Source organism: Nicotiana tomentosiformis, chromosome 9 (genome assembly GCF_000390325.3).
Source record: "Nicotiana tomentosiformis chromosome 9, ASM39032v3, whole genome shotgun sequence".
Classification (NCBI taxonomy): domain Eukaryota; kingdom Viridiplantae; phylum Streptophyta; class Magnoliopsida; order Solanales; family Solanaceae; genus Nicotiana; species Nicotiana tomentosiformis.
Window position 1 is genome coordinate 51,809,193 of NC_090820.1, and position 18,166 is coordinate 51,827,358.

Consider the following 18,166-nt stretch of genomic DNA (forward strand, 5'->3'; position numbering starts at 1 on the left):
CATAATAGTAACTCTGATATTGATGGTTTAGACTTATTTTATGAATTAAAAGTTTTAAGGGAAATAATACACGTAGAAGATGATAATCTAATCGATATACTTAATCATATAAAAAGACTTGATTCTTTTCCAAATGCTTATATTGCTTATAGAATAATGTTAACAATTTCTGTAACAGTTGCCTCAGTGGAAAGAAGTTTTTCAAAATTAAAATTAATAAAATCTTACTTAAGATCAACAATGTCTCAAGATAGATTAAATGGATTAGCTATATTATCAATTGAAAAAGAATTATTAGAAGAAATCGATTACAAACAAATTATTAATAATTTCGCATCTCAAAAAGCTAGAAAAATAAATTTCAAATAAAATTATGAGTTTTCTGCTACAACAAAAATCTTAGGGCCCCCTATTAAAGTTTGGCTTTAGGCCACAAATATTATTGAGCCGCCCCTGGTAACAGGTAAGAAACAAAAATCTCTTCTCCATTTTCTAGTTCTGAACCCTGCGATCGAGCTGAAAACTATTTGTAGAATATCTTCACGACTTAAGCTAAGCGGCAAATGTGGATAGGCAAGGGAGAAATACTAGGCTAAGACACACAAGTCTAGCCAGAGGGGATCCAACATTTAAACTTGATAGAATTCAACTTTTAATATCAGATTGTGTATTCTGGAGATCCCCATATTAGTTTGATGTGGTTCATAGAAATTACAAATCCCAGTCCAAAGCTTCACAACTTTTAGCTTGTTATCATTTTCAAAAGGAATGTTGTGTCTACAATCATGAACAAACTGCTGGAAAAAAAGGGCAGCCCGGTGCACAAGGCATCTCGCGTTTATACTGAGTCGGGGAAGGGCCGCACTTCAAAGGGTGTGATGTAGACAACCTACTCTAATGATGCAAGCATTAGTGACCGCTCATAAACAAAGTATTGAACTTTAGACATATTTACAAACTGACTTCTATGTTAAACTATATTTGTACTACCAGAATGTAATGAAAGGTGTATGCATATATAAACTTTTTAAGTCGTCTTGTAAATGTAGTAGAAGAATTCTGTACAACTCTTTATTTAAAAATTAACACATGAAAATACAAGTAGTGAGTAATAAATGAATGCAATATCAATCAATCATTTAATCAACTACAGTCATACTAACAAATTAAAACTACTGCAAGGAACTATCTTATGAAAAAGAAGAAAAAAGAGTAAACAACAAAATCTACTCACTTAAACATGGCTTTCAAGTAATTCAACCTGAGATAACTGAAAAATGGCTTCTCTGGGACAGTTATGCACTTGACTAGCCAACCAATTGGCCAAGATGCAGCTGCCAAACCAATGCAGATACCCCATTGCCCCCAATTCAATCTCTCTGTATCTGCAAACTTCTTCAAAAACTCCACCATCACCACTTGCAGAGCCAAAGTTATTCCAATGATTGCCACAAACAACTTGTTCTTGTGTATTCCCTCGAAAACATTCTTCTTCTCCAGATTTCGCGCATTGAATTCATTGAACACTTGGCAAAGAACAAACGTGTTGAAAATCAAAGTGTCGTTTACCCTCTTGTTGACACCAAAGATGGATTCTCCTTTGAATTGTAAGGTCAATAGAACAACAATCTGATACAAGGCCTGAGCCATTAGATTTCTCCACATAATGTTGGTGATAAGTGGCTCAGTCCTACCGACTGGTAGCTTCTTCATGAGTTCCGTGGTTGGCTTCTCTGTTGCAAGTGCTAGTGCCCCTAATGTGTCCATGATCAAATTTACCCATAGCAACTGCACTGCTGTGAGTGGTACCTCACCAGCTGAAACAGCTGCTACAAAATTGATCACAAGTGCGGCCACATTAACTGTGAGCTGAAATTGGATGAATTTCTGAATGTTGTTATAGACACATATTCCCCATTTCAGAACAGTGACAACTGAAGCAAAATTATCGTCCAAAATGACAATATCTGAACTCTCTTTAGCCACTTCAGTGCCCTGAATCCCCATAGAAAGCCCTATATCAGCTTCCTTTAAAGCTGGTGCATCATTCGTGCCATCACCTGTGACCGCGACCACATGACCTTTCTTTCTCAAGCAATGCACCATTAAATGTTTGTCAAAAGGGGATGATCTTGCCATTACGCGAATCTTTTCCACTCTCTCCATCCGTTCTTCATCTGTTAAGTTGCGAAATTCCTCACCTTCTATGACTGCTCCGTCATCTACTTCAGAATTGGGATGAAGAATCCCACATTCTGTGGCTATGGCTTTTGCAGTGAACACATTGTCACCAGTGATCATCTTGATATTCACACCAGCATTTTGGCAATCTTCCACAGCTTGCTTTACACAAGGTCGACATGGATCTTTTAGGCCGATGAAGCCCAAAAGAATGAAAGAGTTGTCTGGAATACTTCCATGTATTTGTTCATGATCCTCCTGCCCAGTTTTTGGCAATTGCTTGTGTGCAAAGGCGATACATCGAAGGCTGCTAGCAGCCATTCCTTCAATTATCTGATCACATTCTTCCTTATCTGATTTCTCTAGAGTTCTTATGTTCCCTTCTGCATCGTAGTAATGGGAGCACATTCTTGAAATCATTTCAGCAGCACCTTTCCAATGTGCATGAATTGTTCCATCAGTAATGTTCTTGATTATTATCCCACTCTTCTTTTTCTCTGAATTGAAAGCTTCAACGTGAAGAATGTTGAAATTTCTCTTGACTTGATCCATATCCATATTCAGGTCCAGCACAGCCCATGAAAGAATAGCTTTTTCAGTTGGGCTGCCTGAGAATTCAAAGCTTGAACCTGAATCGGAGGACTTGAAAACACTACCAGTAGTGTTTAATCCAACCGCTTGATGGAATAATTCAAGAACTTTGGCTGAAATTGATGACTGATTTTTTGCCTTTACGTGCTCTTTGCCTAAGAAAAATTTTGTGACAGTCATCTTATTTAATGTAAGAGTACCAGTTTTGTCTGTACAAATTGTGGTGGCAGAGCCCATGGTCTCACAAGCAGAGAGCTTCCTCACCATTGCCTGATCTGCCATCATTCTCTTCATCGAATAAGCCAGAGTAAGTGTAACAGCTAAAGGCAAGCCCTCAGGAATTGCCACAACAACAATTGTAACTGCAGCAGCAACAATTCCTACCACAGCATTGATCACATCATCCGATGATGTCTTGCTCCCGTTGAATTCTTTGTTCCCATTTTCATCTCGTGTGTTCCCGGTAAAGTATCGTACCAATAGGACAACAAGAACTAAGAAAGCAACTAGCAATCCAATTTTACCTATCGATGAAGTAAGCTTGTTGAGTCGCTCTTGAAGAGGTGTTTGCTCGTTAGAATCGCTGCTAATTTCGCTCATCATTTCACCCCAGGTCGTGTTCATGCCAACCGATGTCACAAGCATCATGCCATAGCCATCGACAACCTTAGTGCCAGAAATCAAGAATGGATTTTGGCTAAGGTTAATCTCGACGTGATCACTTTCACCTGTCATGCTAGATTCATCTACTTGTAAAGAATGACCTTCTACCAAAATCCCATCAGCAGGAACTTGATCTCCAATCTTCAAGCAAATGACATCTCCTACCACAATTTCGAATATAGATATCTGTTGGCGCCTCCCCTTTCTAACAGCTTCTACTGGAATATTTTTGCTAACTTTGGATAGCTTATCAAATTGTCTGTTTTGTCTGAAATTGCTAATAGACGAAACAGCGATGACAAGAAACACAGCGACGAAAATACTCCCTCCATCATACCATCCTTCTTTTGGTCCATGCTCCTTAATTCCAAATCCAAGAGACAAAGCAGCGCAAAGCAAAAGAATAACGATGGTAGGATCTTTGAAGGATTCCCAGACAAAGATGAAGAAACTTTTAGTAGGTGGCTTAGGATACGTGTTGCTTCCAAAAGCTTCATGTCTACGTGAAACGTCTTCTAGATCTCCATTTATACCATTAGTTGTGTCACTTATGAGAGAAGTAGCAACACCGTGTACACCTCCAAGATTAGCTAGCTTGTCAGCACTTTTATCTTTGACAAGCTTAGCTAGACTTGACTGATCAATGCCTGAGAATAAAGGATGTTCTTGAACTACATCAATGGCGATTGTATCGGTTGATACGCGGACTTTTCTTGGACTGTAGGATGGCACAAGGACAGGTGATAGTACCTTTGTGCTGGTCTTATTTTTGAAAGCTCTTGAACAATAGATGGTAGCAAAAGCTAAGTGCCATTTCTTTTTGTTGGAGACATCAACTTCTGCTGGCAATTCAATTGCAATGTTCATGCAGAGGTAATGCAAGTTTTCTTGAAACATCATGGAGTGGCTGTCTTTCCTTAACTACAAATAAGGCAAAGACGGTATTATTGTGTTTATAGGATGATGATCAAGAAAATCACAAAAGAAAGGAACAAATGTTGGAAAGGCTGAACTGTGTTTGGAATTTGATTTGACAAAGTTAGCTCCATTATATAGTACCCGATGCCCCTCGGAATTAGTTGAATGACTGTTTTATTGACTTTTGGGATGTTTCCACATGCCGCCCTGCACAAACATATTAACTTCTTTCCAAGTAATTATGAAATATGAGCCTTTTCTATTTTCTCTTGATTGGAAGCTAAGATTCTAAGTTTCCGATCTAAGCTTTCCCGATGCCCGGGTTTAAAAACTTGCTCTATTTAATTCTATATGTAATCTAGAGTTCTCACTTTCGAGTTCAACTCTAGATTCGTAGATAGTATTTCACTGTTAGCTACTCAGCAAAATAATTAAAAACAGAATTAAATAAACAACCCAATATGATAAAATCAACTTCGTCAAATTAAACTTCAAACGTCAACATTCATGTATACCCATGACCCTAGAACAATAGGGTTCTTAGCCATTCATGTTCATACAAATCAAAAATAATGTTTTCAAACATAAACTCAATGAATACTAGGAAAGGGATAGAAGAATTGATCAAATCCTTGCTTCCGAGTGTTTGGCGCCTCCCTCTTCTCTCTAAATCACGTCCTCCCCTCAAAAATAGGTTTAGGTTGGCTTTTATATGAGTTGGGGGCGTCTAAGGGTCGAAATAACCGAGTCCTAGTCGAAAAAGGACACTTTCCCGTCTTGAGCATCCAGGGCAGCGTGGGGCGCTGGCCCTGGCGCTCAAACATTTTGGCTTCTGTAAATTGCACCACAGCCAGCGCCCCGCGCTGGCTGTGGCCCTCAAATCTCCCTTATTGCGATTTTGTCCCAATTTTGCTCCAATTCGCGGCCTTTCGTCCCAAATTGTATCTGAATGATTCCTACACATAGAAATACCAAAAATTAGCACAAATAATCATATTAAACATCTCAAATCGTCGAGACATGAGCAAAATGTGAGGCGATATATATCAAAATATGTATATATTAAGCCGATTATCAACACCCCATACTTAGACTTTTATTCGTCCTCGAGCAATGGAACTATATTAGCACCCCCAAAACGTACTTAGCACTATGAAAGAGGACCTCACAATTAACTCAATCAAACACCCTACCTTTTGACTATGATCGATGTCGGCAATTAAGCATGAACATACAAATTTCACATTCTTCCCGTTTTTAAATAGCCCAAGTATACTCAATGTTTTTCAACCAACTCAATCAACTCAATCAACCTCTCCACAACGACCTTACCTCAAGAGATGACTCGTTACCACTAAGCATCCTCAACTCACGCACTCACCAGACATAAGAAAGTGTACAATATCACCAATCCGTCATGAGATCAAGTGCCCTCACCACAAGCAAAAGAGTGAATATCAAAGTAGTCCACAAATTTAAATATGTCATTGAACATAAATTAAGGACATCACACAATTGAACAACATTTACTCACTCTCGCAAAGAATTCATGTGCATCCCGTGGTAGTACCATAAGCTTGCCCGTAGTGTATATCTCTACTAATCTAAGCTAGCTAAATTTAGGATCAATTAGGACTTTAAGATTGTAATGTAGGCTAAAGGACGGGTATGATACATTTAGGAATAGTAACTAACCCTCCTAAGCACTTTAATACACTACACTCACAATTCAAGCGCAATATCTTCTCAACCTATTCACTTGTCATACACCATAACTAACATAACCCTCTTTTCCATCAAGCACATCTATGGTTTCACTACCACGAGTGAGAAGGATTAGGAGCTGTGTCTTTCTACATTATTTGGACTTTTGTTTGCTCTTTCTTGCAAAAAAATTCCTCTTTTTTTTTATTTTTTTTATTTTTTTACACACTCCATACATTGAAGTTCTTAAGACAGTAACCTTTATTCACAATTTTAGTGCACCTTAAGGGCCCTTCCATGGTTCCACTCGAAAGCCATTTCCCAATCTCTCACCTTACTTCTTCTAGTGACTAAGTGCCTTAGGAGGTAAAGGTTCAACAATCTCACATTAAGAGCAAAGTAGGAGTACGACTTGTAATGCGGGTGCCAAGGAAACGGTCTATAGGCTCAAAGGGGCTAGCAATGGGAAAATTTTATTTGTCAGTGACAAGCACCTTTATGGTCAAGCAAGAAACGCCTATGGCATCTCCTAGACTAGCACAACTTAATGATTCCGCGTTGATTAACACACAGGCAAGTTCTAGACTACACAAGATAGCACAGAATATCAACAATCCTTGCGGGAATTTATACCTACATTACATTATAAACTTATTTACTCATCGTTGCGAGGTTATTACTTAATTACATTAGCATACACAATTTATCATTTATATACAAAATAATAAATTAGACTCCAATTTTATCCATTTTAGGTTTTATTCTTCTTTATTTTTTTTCTTCTCTGTATAGATATAATTTCTCTCTCAGTTCCTCTTCGATTCGGCTTTTGCAGATGAACATACTCGGAGCTTTGAAGAATGGTGAAGAAAAATGATTCTAACTCTTTCAAAGCCATAGATTACATACATGAAGCATCAAAATGGGTTACTAGATTTTTTTAATGAATAAACCAAGACATTGTCTACAGGAGTGGCGCTTGGAACTAAATTGAAACTAATTGACGGTATAATCGAAACTAAACTGAATTAGATCGTGTATACATGAACTTAAACTCCATTGACAACCATTAGAAAGCTTAGAAACTTTGAATTCGAAAATTGAATTTTGTGAAATTATTATTTGTTTGGATTTGGTATTATTGCAAATGATTGGGAATACCATTTGAAGTTTATGTCTCAATTTTGAAAGAACTTGGTGAAGATTCGATGCGATTTTTGTTGGAAATTTAGATTGAAACTCGAAGAAAAAGACATAAACAAATTGTAAATATTTTGTATATAGGGTGTAGAAACGGCATACAAAATATATACAACTGGTAATATAATTGTATATAAATTGTAGTTTTTGACTGGATTCTGTACAAAATATATGTATTGAAATTGTAGATTTTGACCAAATTTATATATATTTTATAAAATAGTTTAGTTATTTTTTTGTAAATAGAAAAACTTAGATAAATCTAATAAATAAGTTTAAAATTTCGTATATATACGAAAAAAATTGTGGGCCAATGATCCACCACAGAATATAAGAACAATAAAAACACTCTAAAAGAATTTTAATGCTTTGTTATTTAGAAATCAACTATGTCCTATAGCTGCAAGCCTGCAAGATTTGATCTTTACCATATCGTTCTCTTCCCTAGACCGGGTCCCTACTTCAACGTTTAAAATAAAATAAAAAATAAAAGAAATAATAGGGTATTTAACTTGAGACAACGGTCTAGTTAGACAACTAAAACAGGTGTGCACAAGTTTTAAAACCAAAGTGATTAAGCTATTTTTCCAATTGTGAAATTTGAGATCTTACCTACAGTATTGCTATACTAGTATAGTAAAGTTAGTTAAATTAATCTTCAAATTCTAACTTCATCGCCTGAGAGTAGTTATATTTCTACAAAATAAACAGAAATAAGCAATGGATAAATTATCTCGCTAAACAGCGAATATCCATCGCTAATCATATTTAACAGTTGATTGATGATAAATTATTAAAAATAATTGTTAGATGCGGGCTTTTTAGCAACTAGCAATGAATTTTGTAGCTAATTCGATTTTTTTTTTTAGTCTCTTTCGACCCGTCCAAGAGAAAACCAATTTCATCATTTTAACTGTGTTTTCTTTTCTTTTCGCATTCTTAACAACCGAATCATTGAAAATGGTCTTAAGAAAGAAACTAATAAAGTGCTTGCTTATATGATCTATCTATTGAAAAGTTCATTACTTAAAACGTCCCAACCAAATCTGAAATTGTGTGGATCCGATGTGTTTATAGAATCTATAAGAAAGAAGAGAAATATAAAGAAGTTTTAATATTCGTTCGTAGTTTCTTATATACTTTCCTGCACTAAAAAACGTCGTCCGAATATATGCCTTGCGCGTATAGTAATTGCCTTCTTTTTTATTTTTAATATTGAAGTACATGATACTTCAAACCTAATAAGTTTATACTTCGAAATTCCTACTGTTTGCGTGTGTATGTGCAAGTCGTGTTCCTTTTTACCTAAGAAATTAAGAATAGCCCTAAAATTTCATTAAAGAGTAAATTACGAAGCTTATTCTTCTGCAACTCAACTCTTCTCTAGTTTTGGATTTAACAGCGCAGGTAAAACGATGATCTCTTGCTTGACTATGACCTTGTATTAATTTGATGGGACTGATGGAACAGAAATGTTAGTAAGCTAAGTTTTAGCCAAACGTATGTTTTTAACTTAACTACTGCTGTATATATTAAGATTCACTTAATGATATGTAGTAGTAGTATATATTAACTTAGCTATTAAGATAACTAATTGATACATGGTTCTTTCTCATTAATGAAAATTAGTCGTGTCGACAATGTGTATCCGTGTATGGTATGAATTAACGCAGAGCCAGGCCTGTTTGCATGAAAGAGATGAATTTCAAAGTCGCTCGATAAGTACGTAGTTCCATTAAGTATGAATATGAATTTATTCTTTCTTAGGAAAGCTGCCTTTTTCTATGTTTTGATTCTCATTTCGCCGACAATGTTTAACAGCACAATCTAATCAAGATAAAGTATAACTAATAATATAATAGATGTTATATCTCATGTAAAAAGTTAGTGATGTAATTTTATCTTACTAGAGTAGAATAAGGTAGGATAAGAAAATCAAATATTAACTTGGCCCAAAGCATATGCTTAATTTAAAAGACTCTCTCTCTAGAATGAGACTTTCTCTCAGCGGCAGTTGAACATGACTGTGTACGGTCAAAACGGATTCCCAGTCATAAGGATCGGTCAAGACAATGACGTTTCAATCGAAGGGTATCCACATAACAAGCTCGAATGAATTCCGAAGTAAGACGTCGAGCTTCTAACTATAAGACCAATCAACGGTAAAACTCGATATCATTATCGAGCCCGTGTCCGAATCGGACTACGGGACAACACCGATCGACACAGGCCCCGAATATCGATGCCCCAAGGTAGAACCGAGCTCGAACCAAAACTCTGGATTCGATCTAATACCGAGTTCGAGTCAGTGCCAAGCCCGCAGACAAGAGCCGTTACAACCGCACCAAGGAAGAGAATCTTGGCGAGAATCAAGGAAGAGACAAACCATCATGGGTTCTCCACTATATGTATTATTTTATTATGTTGTTATAGATAAAACGGTGACCCTCTACTATAAAAAGGGAGATAGACTGCAATAGACACAGGTCCTCCAAGATACATTAAGATTTCACTGTGCTTGTTTTTTCTAAATTTAGTTCAGCCTTCCCGTCCATCATTCACATTTTATAGCAAAAATACTTGTATTGTCATTTTGTATCAAAGGAATTTGCATACCTTTAGAACCATATCAAAATTTAACGTTATCCGATTTTTCGGGTAAACAGTTTGGTGCCCACCGTGGGGCTAAGGGTAACAGTGATTATTTGATATAAATCTACAGTACACTCCAGCTTACAACTTCAAAATGGCTCTACCTATTGACCTCGAAGCCGGTCTTCAAGATGAAACCAACAACTTGACGCTCGGGGCCGGAAGGCCACTTGACGACGGCAACGAGGCTCGAATCGAAGAACCCGAAATTTGAGCCGAAGTACCATTGGATATCAATTCACAAATAGCTCTAGAAGCGAATCAACGTTCTGAACCAGAAAGAAGCGTTCAGGGCGGTGCTCGACCCATAGCCTGAGACACCTACAGCACGGGGGAAATCGGGGGCAGCTTGCATATGATTTTCGAAATGTTACAAGCCCAACAAACAGCGATAGCTCAGTTGTAGAGCCGAACTCATATGCAAAGCGGGCCGAACTCCAATCCGCTTCCTCAAGAAGCCACCCCCAGAATGGAGCCCGCCGTAGTGAAATCAAACGAGAAGGAATCGGGGACCGCTCCTGAAATTGCTAAATTGCTCGAGGAACTCACAAAACGAGTCGAAGCCAATGACAAAAAAATAGAAATGTATAACGCTAGGGTCAATCAAATCTCGGGGGCTCCGCCAATGAGAAAAGGGCTCGATTCGAAAAAATTCATACAAAAGCCTTTTCCCTCGAACGCGGCCCCAAAACCAATCCCCAAAAAATTCCGTATGCCCGAAATTCCAAAATATAACGGTACGACCGATCCTAACGAACACGTCACCTCCTACACACATGCCATCAAAGGCAACGATTGGGAGCATGATGAGATCGAATCCGTGTTGTTGAAAAAGTTCGGAGAGACCTTCGCAAAGGGAGCAATGATCTGGTATCACAACTTACCACCAAATTCCATCGATTCTTTTGCCATGTTAGCAGATTCATTCGTAAAAGCACATGCTGGTGCCATAAAGGTTGCAACAAGGAAATCAGATCTCTTCAAAGTAAAACAAAGTGGTAACGAAATGGTGAGGGAATTCGTATCCCGATTTCAAATGGAACGTATGGACTTGCCACTAGTCGTAGACGATTGGGCCGTACAAGCTTTCACCCAAGGACTGAACAACCTAAGTTCGACAGCATCACGTCGGCTGAAACAAAATTTGATCGAGTACCCAGCAATAACTTGGGCAGATGTACACAACCGGTACCAATCAAAAATTAGGGTTAAAGATGATCAATTGGGAGCTCCGTATGGGCCCGTACGTCAAGACCACACAACCACTAAAAACCATAGGGAAATTAATAGAGGACAAAGGTCAAAGAGAGATCGATACCAACCGTACGACACAGATCGAATGAACAACGGTTCAGCACGTGATACAGTTCGAAACAACTGAAGGACTGATTGGGGACAAAATTCTTGGGGACTTATGAGTAAGAGCGGCTTTGATAAATATGCCGATCCTATAGAAGTCCCTCGATTATCAGAGTATAACTTCAACATTGGTATATCCGCCATCGTATCGTCCATCGGACGCATCAAAGACACCAGATGGCCTCGCCCCATGCAGACTGATCCTGCCCAAAGGAATCCTAATCAAATGTGCAAATATCATGGCACCCATGGCCACAGAATGGAAGATTGCAGGCAACTAAGAGAGGAAGTGGCCCGCTTATTTAGCAAAGGACACCTTCGGGAATTTCTGAGTGATAGGGCGAAGAACCATTTTAGGAACAAGGAATTCGGCGGCGTCGATGCCCCTCAGGGACCGATGCTTAAATGCGCTAAAACATCGATTGTGAGGGAAAAGCCATCTCGAACTCAAGATTATACACCCCATAGGGACTTTGTCCTTCAGTGATGAAGATATAGAGGGAATCATCCAACCCCATAACAATGCACTGGTAATATCCGTACTCATGAATAAAACTAAGATTAAGCGTGTATTAATTGATCCAGGTAGCTCGGCTAATATCATCAGATCGAGGGTCGTAGAACAACTCGGCCTGCAAGATCAGTTCGTACCCGCAACTCTAGTTCTAAAAACGTGGCCGGAACCATCCAAGAAACAAAGTTTCATGTAATCGAAGGTGATATGAGATATAACGCCCTTTTCGGAAGGCTGTGGATCCACAACATGAGAGTCGTACCCTCGACCCTACACCAGGTCCTCAAATTCCCAACATCGGGAGGTGTCAAAATAGTGTACGGAGAACAACCGGCCGTAAAGGAAATGTTCTCCGTCAAAGAAGAAAAATCAATATCCTCGTCTTCACCGATAAAAGGATCAGGTTCAGAAGGAGACACAATCGGAGAGCAGAGCGCCAAATAGCAATCACAGGCATCGACTTTGACCCAGCCAGGTAAGGAGAAGATGATGACGACCGATGGATCCCTCGATCCTTTGTAGCCCCCGATGATTTTGATGCCACCAAATCAACAAGTGGGGAACTGGAGCAAATCATACTGATCGAGCACTGGCCCGAACAAAAGGTATACATGGGAGCGGGTTTGAGCCTCAAACTCAGGAAGAAACTCTATCAATTTCTTATCAATAACATCGACTGTTTTGCCTGGTCCCATTAAGATATAACAGGGATCCCGCCGGACATAACAGCGCACCAGCTAAGCTTGAACCCTAGTTTCAGACCAATGAAGAAAAAAAGAAGGCCCCAGTCCGAGGAAAAGCACACATTCATAAAGGGCGAGGTAACCAAACTTCTCAAGATAGGATCCATTCGGGAGGTAAAATACCCCGAATGGTTAGCCAATGTAGTTGTAATACCTAAAAAAGGAAACAAACTTAGAATGTGTGTGGACTATAAGGATTTGAATAAATCATGCCCCAAAGATTCCTTTCCACTGCCCAACATCAATCGCATGATCGATGCCACGGCCGACCACGAGGTACTCACCTTTCTCGATGCCTATTCCGGGTATAATCAAATTCAGATGAACCCGGACGATCGGGAAAAGACTTTGTTTGTGACCTGACATGGAACATATTGTTATAACGTAATGCCCTTCGGGCTAAAAAATGCAGGAGCTACTTATCAACGCCTAGTAAACAGAATGTTCGAAGAACAAATAGGTAAAACAATGGAAGTCTATATTGATGACATGCTAGTTAAGTCCTTGCGCGCAGAGGACCATTTGGCCCATTTGCAGGAAACGTTCGAGATTCTGCGAAAATACAACATGAAGCTCAACCCCGAAAAATGTGCTTTCGGGGTCGGTTCGGGCAAGTTCCTCGGCTTCATGGTGTCAAATCAGGGAATTGTGATCAACCCTGACAAAATCAAGGCCATCGAAGACATCACCATCGTGAACAGCGTGAAAGCTGTACAAAGGTTAATGGGAAGAATTGCAGCCTTAGGCCGGTTCATTTCAAGATCATCAGATCGAAGTCACAAATTTTTCTCCCTACTAAAAAAGAAGAACGACTTTGCTTGGACACCGGAATGCCAACAAGCGTTACAGGATTTGAAACGATATCTATCGAGCACACCACTTCTTCACACTCCAAAAACTGACAGAAAACTATACTTGTACTTGGCGGTATCGGAAGTCGCCGTAAGCAGTGTCCTAGTTCGAGAAGATCAAGGTACACAATTTCCCGTTTATTACGTAAGTCGGACCTTAGGAGAAGCGGAAACTAGGTATCCGCACTAAGAAAAATTGGCTCTTGCGCTGGTAAGCGTATCTAGAAAGCTAAGGCCATACTTTCAATGTCACCCCATAAGCGTATTAACCACCTGCCCACTCCGTAATATTTTACATAGGCCCGAACTATCAAGCTGATTGGACAAATGGGCCATCAAACTCAGTGGGTACGATATCGAATATCAACCTCATATGACTATCAAGTCTCAAATTTTGGCAGACTTCGTGGCCGACTTCACACCAACCCTCATCCCGAAGTCGAAAAGGAACTCCTTTTGAAATCGGGTATATCGTCCGGGGTATGGATCCTTTTTACGGACGGTGCTTCGAATATATAGGGGTCCGGGTTAGGCATAGTTTTGAAACCCCCCAAGGGTAACATTATTAGGCAAGCTATTAAAACTATCAGATTAACTAACAATGAGGCCGAGTATGAAGCCATAATTGCAGGTCTCGAACTAGCTAGAAACTTAGGAGCAGAAGTCATTGAGGCACATTGTGACTCTTTGCTAGTGGTGAGTCAAGTAAACAAAATCTTCGAAGTCCGAGAAGGTAGGATGCAAAGGTATTTGGACAAACTTCTTGTCTCTTTGCACCATTTCAAACAATAGACCCTACGACATGTTCCAAGAGAACGGAATAATGAAGCCGATGCTCTTGCAAATTTGGGATCGTCGGTCGAGGTAGATGATTTGAGCTCGGGGACTGTCGTTCAACTTTCAAGATCGGTAATCGAAGATGGGCACGCCAAAATAAATTCTACTAGCTTAACTTGGGATTGGAGAAAAAAATATATTGAATACTTAAGAAACGGAAAGCTCCCTTTAGACCCTAAAGATTCCAGGGCCGTACGGACTAAAGCTGCTCGATTCACGTTGGCTGCGGACGGAACACTATATCGAAGAACATTCGATGGACCGATGGCGGTATGCGTGGGTCCGGGAGATACCAATTACATCCTTCGGGAAGTACACGAGGCCACTTGTGGCAATCACTCCGGTGCCGACACATTAGTTCGAAAAGTGATCAGAGCGGGGTATTATTGGATCGATATGGGCAAAGATGCGAAAGAATTTGTTCGTAAATGTGACAAATATCAAAGGTTTGCGCCAATGATCCATCAATCCGGAGAGCAACTTCACTCGGTCCTATCCCCATGGCCATTCATGAAATGGGGAATAGACATCGTCGGCCCTTTGCTATCGACCCCAGGTAAAGCTAAATTTATTTTATTTATGACTGACTATTTTTCTAAATGGGTTGAAGCGCAGGCGTTCGAGAAAATAAGAGAGAAAGAAGTTATAGACTTTATTCGGGATCATATTATATGCCGATTCAGTATACCCGCCGAAATAGTATGCGACAATGGGAAGCAATTCGTTGGCAGCAAAATCAAAAAATTCTTCGAAGATCACAAAATAAGGAGGATATTATCAACACCATACCACCCCAGTGGGAATGGTCAGGCCGAATCAACTAACAAGACTAATCTTCAAAACCTGAAGAAGAGATTGAACGACGTGAAGGGAAAATGGAGAGAAATCCTGCCCGAAGTCCTTTGGGCATACCGAACAATGTCAAAATCCAGTACGGGGGCGACCCCATTATCCTTAGTATATGGTTCCGAAGCATTGATACCAGTCGAAGTCGGCGAATCTACTCCCATATTTCGATTCACGACGGAAGAATCAAATAACGAGGCTATGAACACTAGCCTTGAATTATCGGACGAAGGACGAGAAGCTGCCCTCATCCGATTGGCCGCCCAAAAACAATGAATCGAAAGGTATTATAATCGAAGAACTAAACTTCTCCATTTCAAGCCCGGGGACTTAGTGTTAAGAAAAGTCACCATCAATACTCGGAACCTTGGCTTATCGGAGGAGATTTTAATGAAGTACTAAGGGCTACTGAAGAGTATGGTGGAAACCCTATTAGTTATAGACGTGCAGATGCTTTTGCAAATTACATTAACTACTGTAAACTAATCGACTTAGGATTCAAGGGTAGTCGTTATACGTGGAGTAACACACGTCGGCATGGATACACCATTCTTGAAAGACTAGATTGTCTTCTCACCAATTATTATTGGATTAACCTATTTCCGGAAGTAGTGGTACAATATCTTCCTCGAACACATTCTGACCATTGTCCTTTGCTTGTATCACTTCAACCTAATAGAACCCCTAAAAATAAATCTTTAGGTTTGAAACAATATGGACAACCCATTATTTTCTCCGGCCTTTAGTGCACCAAACGTGGAATAATAATTCCACATTTTTGGAGGCCACTAACACATTCCAACAAAATGTCTTTGAATGGAATAAACAAACTTTTGGCGACATTTTTGTTAAAAACGCAAACTGCTAGCCAAATTAAATGGCATCCCATCGTCCATCTACTATCCAACTAGTAGGTTATTACAAAATCTTGAGGGTCAACTTACTAACGAATACAGTGGAGTTCTTAGGTTAGAAGAAGATTTTTGGACGTTAAAATCTCATATTAATTGGCTAAATGATGGTAATGCTAACATAAAATTCTTCCACATGACAACTTTACAAAGGCGTAAACGTAATCGTATTAATGCTCTAAAAGATAGTATAGAAAATTTTATTCCGCCAGATATTAATCAAACCTACTTGTGCCTCATCCCTAAGATAAAAAATGTCATCTCGATTACTCGATTCAGTCCCATTAGCCTCTGTAATACCATATATAAATTGATCACCAAAATTATTGTTAATCGCTTAAAGCTTCTTTTACATAAAATTATCGGCCCTACCCAATCTAATTTCCAATAAGGAAAGCGAGCTATTGATAATGCTATCATTGTGCAAGAAATTCATACACATTTCCAGGAAAAAAAGGGGAAAAACAAGCCACGTACTTCTCAAATTAGACCTAGAAAAAGCATTTGATAAGTTAGAATGATCTTTTATTAAAAGTACTCTACGATATTTTGACTTCCCAAGCTCAACTATTTCTTTGATTATGTCTTGCATTTATGACCACTTTGATCTCTATATTGATCAATGGCACGAGGACAAATTTCATCCAACCATCCAGGGGTATTCGACAAGGAGACCACCTCTTCCCATATATCTTTATTATGTGCATCAAACCATTATCTCGTACCATATTTCAATCAATTGACTACCTACTATGAAAACCAATACAAATTTCAAAAAAAGAACCCCAATTATCCCATACATTCTTCGTAGACGATATCATCCTCCTTTATAAAGTAAACATCACCAGCTGTCATGCTATCATTGACACGCTCAATGGCTTCACTGCATTATCGAGGCAGACTATAAACTCCCAGAAATCTAAGACTTTTTTCTCAAAGAATTGCACTACAAATGAAAAAGACTATACATTATCATGCTCCAGCATGACCGAGTGCAATAGATTTGGGAAATACCTAGGTTTTCTCATGTTCGTTACAGGATCTAATAAATCAGACTTTCAATTTTACTTGATAACTTCAAAAGCTAGACTTGTCGGTTGGAAAACTAAATTTCTCTCCCTAGCAGGACGAACAACTCTAATTAAACCCATGCTAAATAGTCTCCCCAATCATATAATGCAATATATTTCTATCCCTAAATCAATTAATCATAAAATGGAACAATACATGCACAATTTCCTCTAGGGTACTACTAATATAAGAAGGAAAATTCACTTAGTCAATTGGAACACAATTACAACACCTAGGGAATTTGGAGGTTTAGGAATACAGCTTCTGGAACTAAAAAAATGCTGCTCTACTAGCTAGCCTATCTAGGCGGCTATTTAATTCACCCACAATTCTTTGGGCAGCAACCCTATTACACAAATATATTAAAAATCCTCCAACAAAAGGGGTATTCAAGTACATGGAAAAACATCCTATTTGGTTGGACGCATTGTCAATTAGGCCTACAATGGCACATTGTCCATGGTTCCAACATTAAATTTTTGAAGGATGCTTGGATTGCACCAGCCGCTACCATGCGTTCCTTCATCTCAGGGCCATTGCCAGCATACTAACTCACAACTACACTTTCGTCATATAAGACTACCACAAGTTGGGACTGGGCAAAATTTCCTTTTGATTTGCCACCACACTTTAAAGCTTTAATGCAAAGCCATCGCCTTCCTATATACGTCAACAAAGTCGATAGCATTTTCTGGGCTTTGACCAACAACAGACTATTTACAGTCCAATCAATGTATGCTACTATACTTCATCAATCCATAGGTAATAGTGTAATACAATACATACAAATATTTATACATGGATTTGGAAACTACCAGTGCCACCAAAAATCAGGTCATTTTTATTGGCTACTCGCGCATAACCGCCTACCTACACGCCAACATCTTCACCGTATAGGTGTAATACCGGATGCAACTTGTTTATTTTACCTACAATCAAATGAATCAGTCAACCATATTTTCCTACACTGTCCTAACGTTAAAACATGTTGGATAAACATAGGCTTACAACGTATAATTAATTCTATAAATCGATTTTCCAACCCCTCACAGTGGATACAGCATCTATACAAAGATAGAAAAAAGCTCATGCCTCATAAAATTAACCCACACACATTCCTCTCAT

General features: G+C 39.0%; 1 protein-coding gene and 1 long non-coding RNA gene across 2 annotated transcripts in view; both read right to left on the reverse strand.

The window, feature by feature from the left end:
* LOC108948961 (uncharacterized) overlaps positions 1-18,166 on the reverse strand; it is a 91,494-nt gene that overhangs the window by 26,736 nt on the left and 46,592 nt on the right. The gene's annotated exons all lie outside the window — the stretch shown is intronic.
* Positions 1,071-4,454, reverse strand: LOC138899631 (putative calcium-transporting ATPase 13, plasma membrane-type). The gene has a single exon (XM_070186269.1). It carries the CDS (start codon positions 4,333-4,335, stop codon positions 1,231-1,233), a length of 3,105 nt encoding a protein of 1,034 aa, XP_070042370.1. The 5' UTR covers positions 4,336-4,454; the 3' UTR covers positions 1,071-1,230.

Excerpts from the sequence above, each read along its gene's own strand:
- LOC138899631 (XM_070186269.1), bottom strand. The coding sequence starts at position 4,335 with ATGATGTTTCAAGAAAACTTGCATTACCTCTGCATGAACATTGCAATT.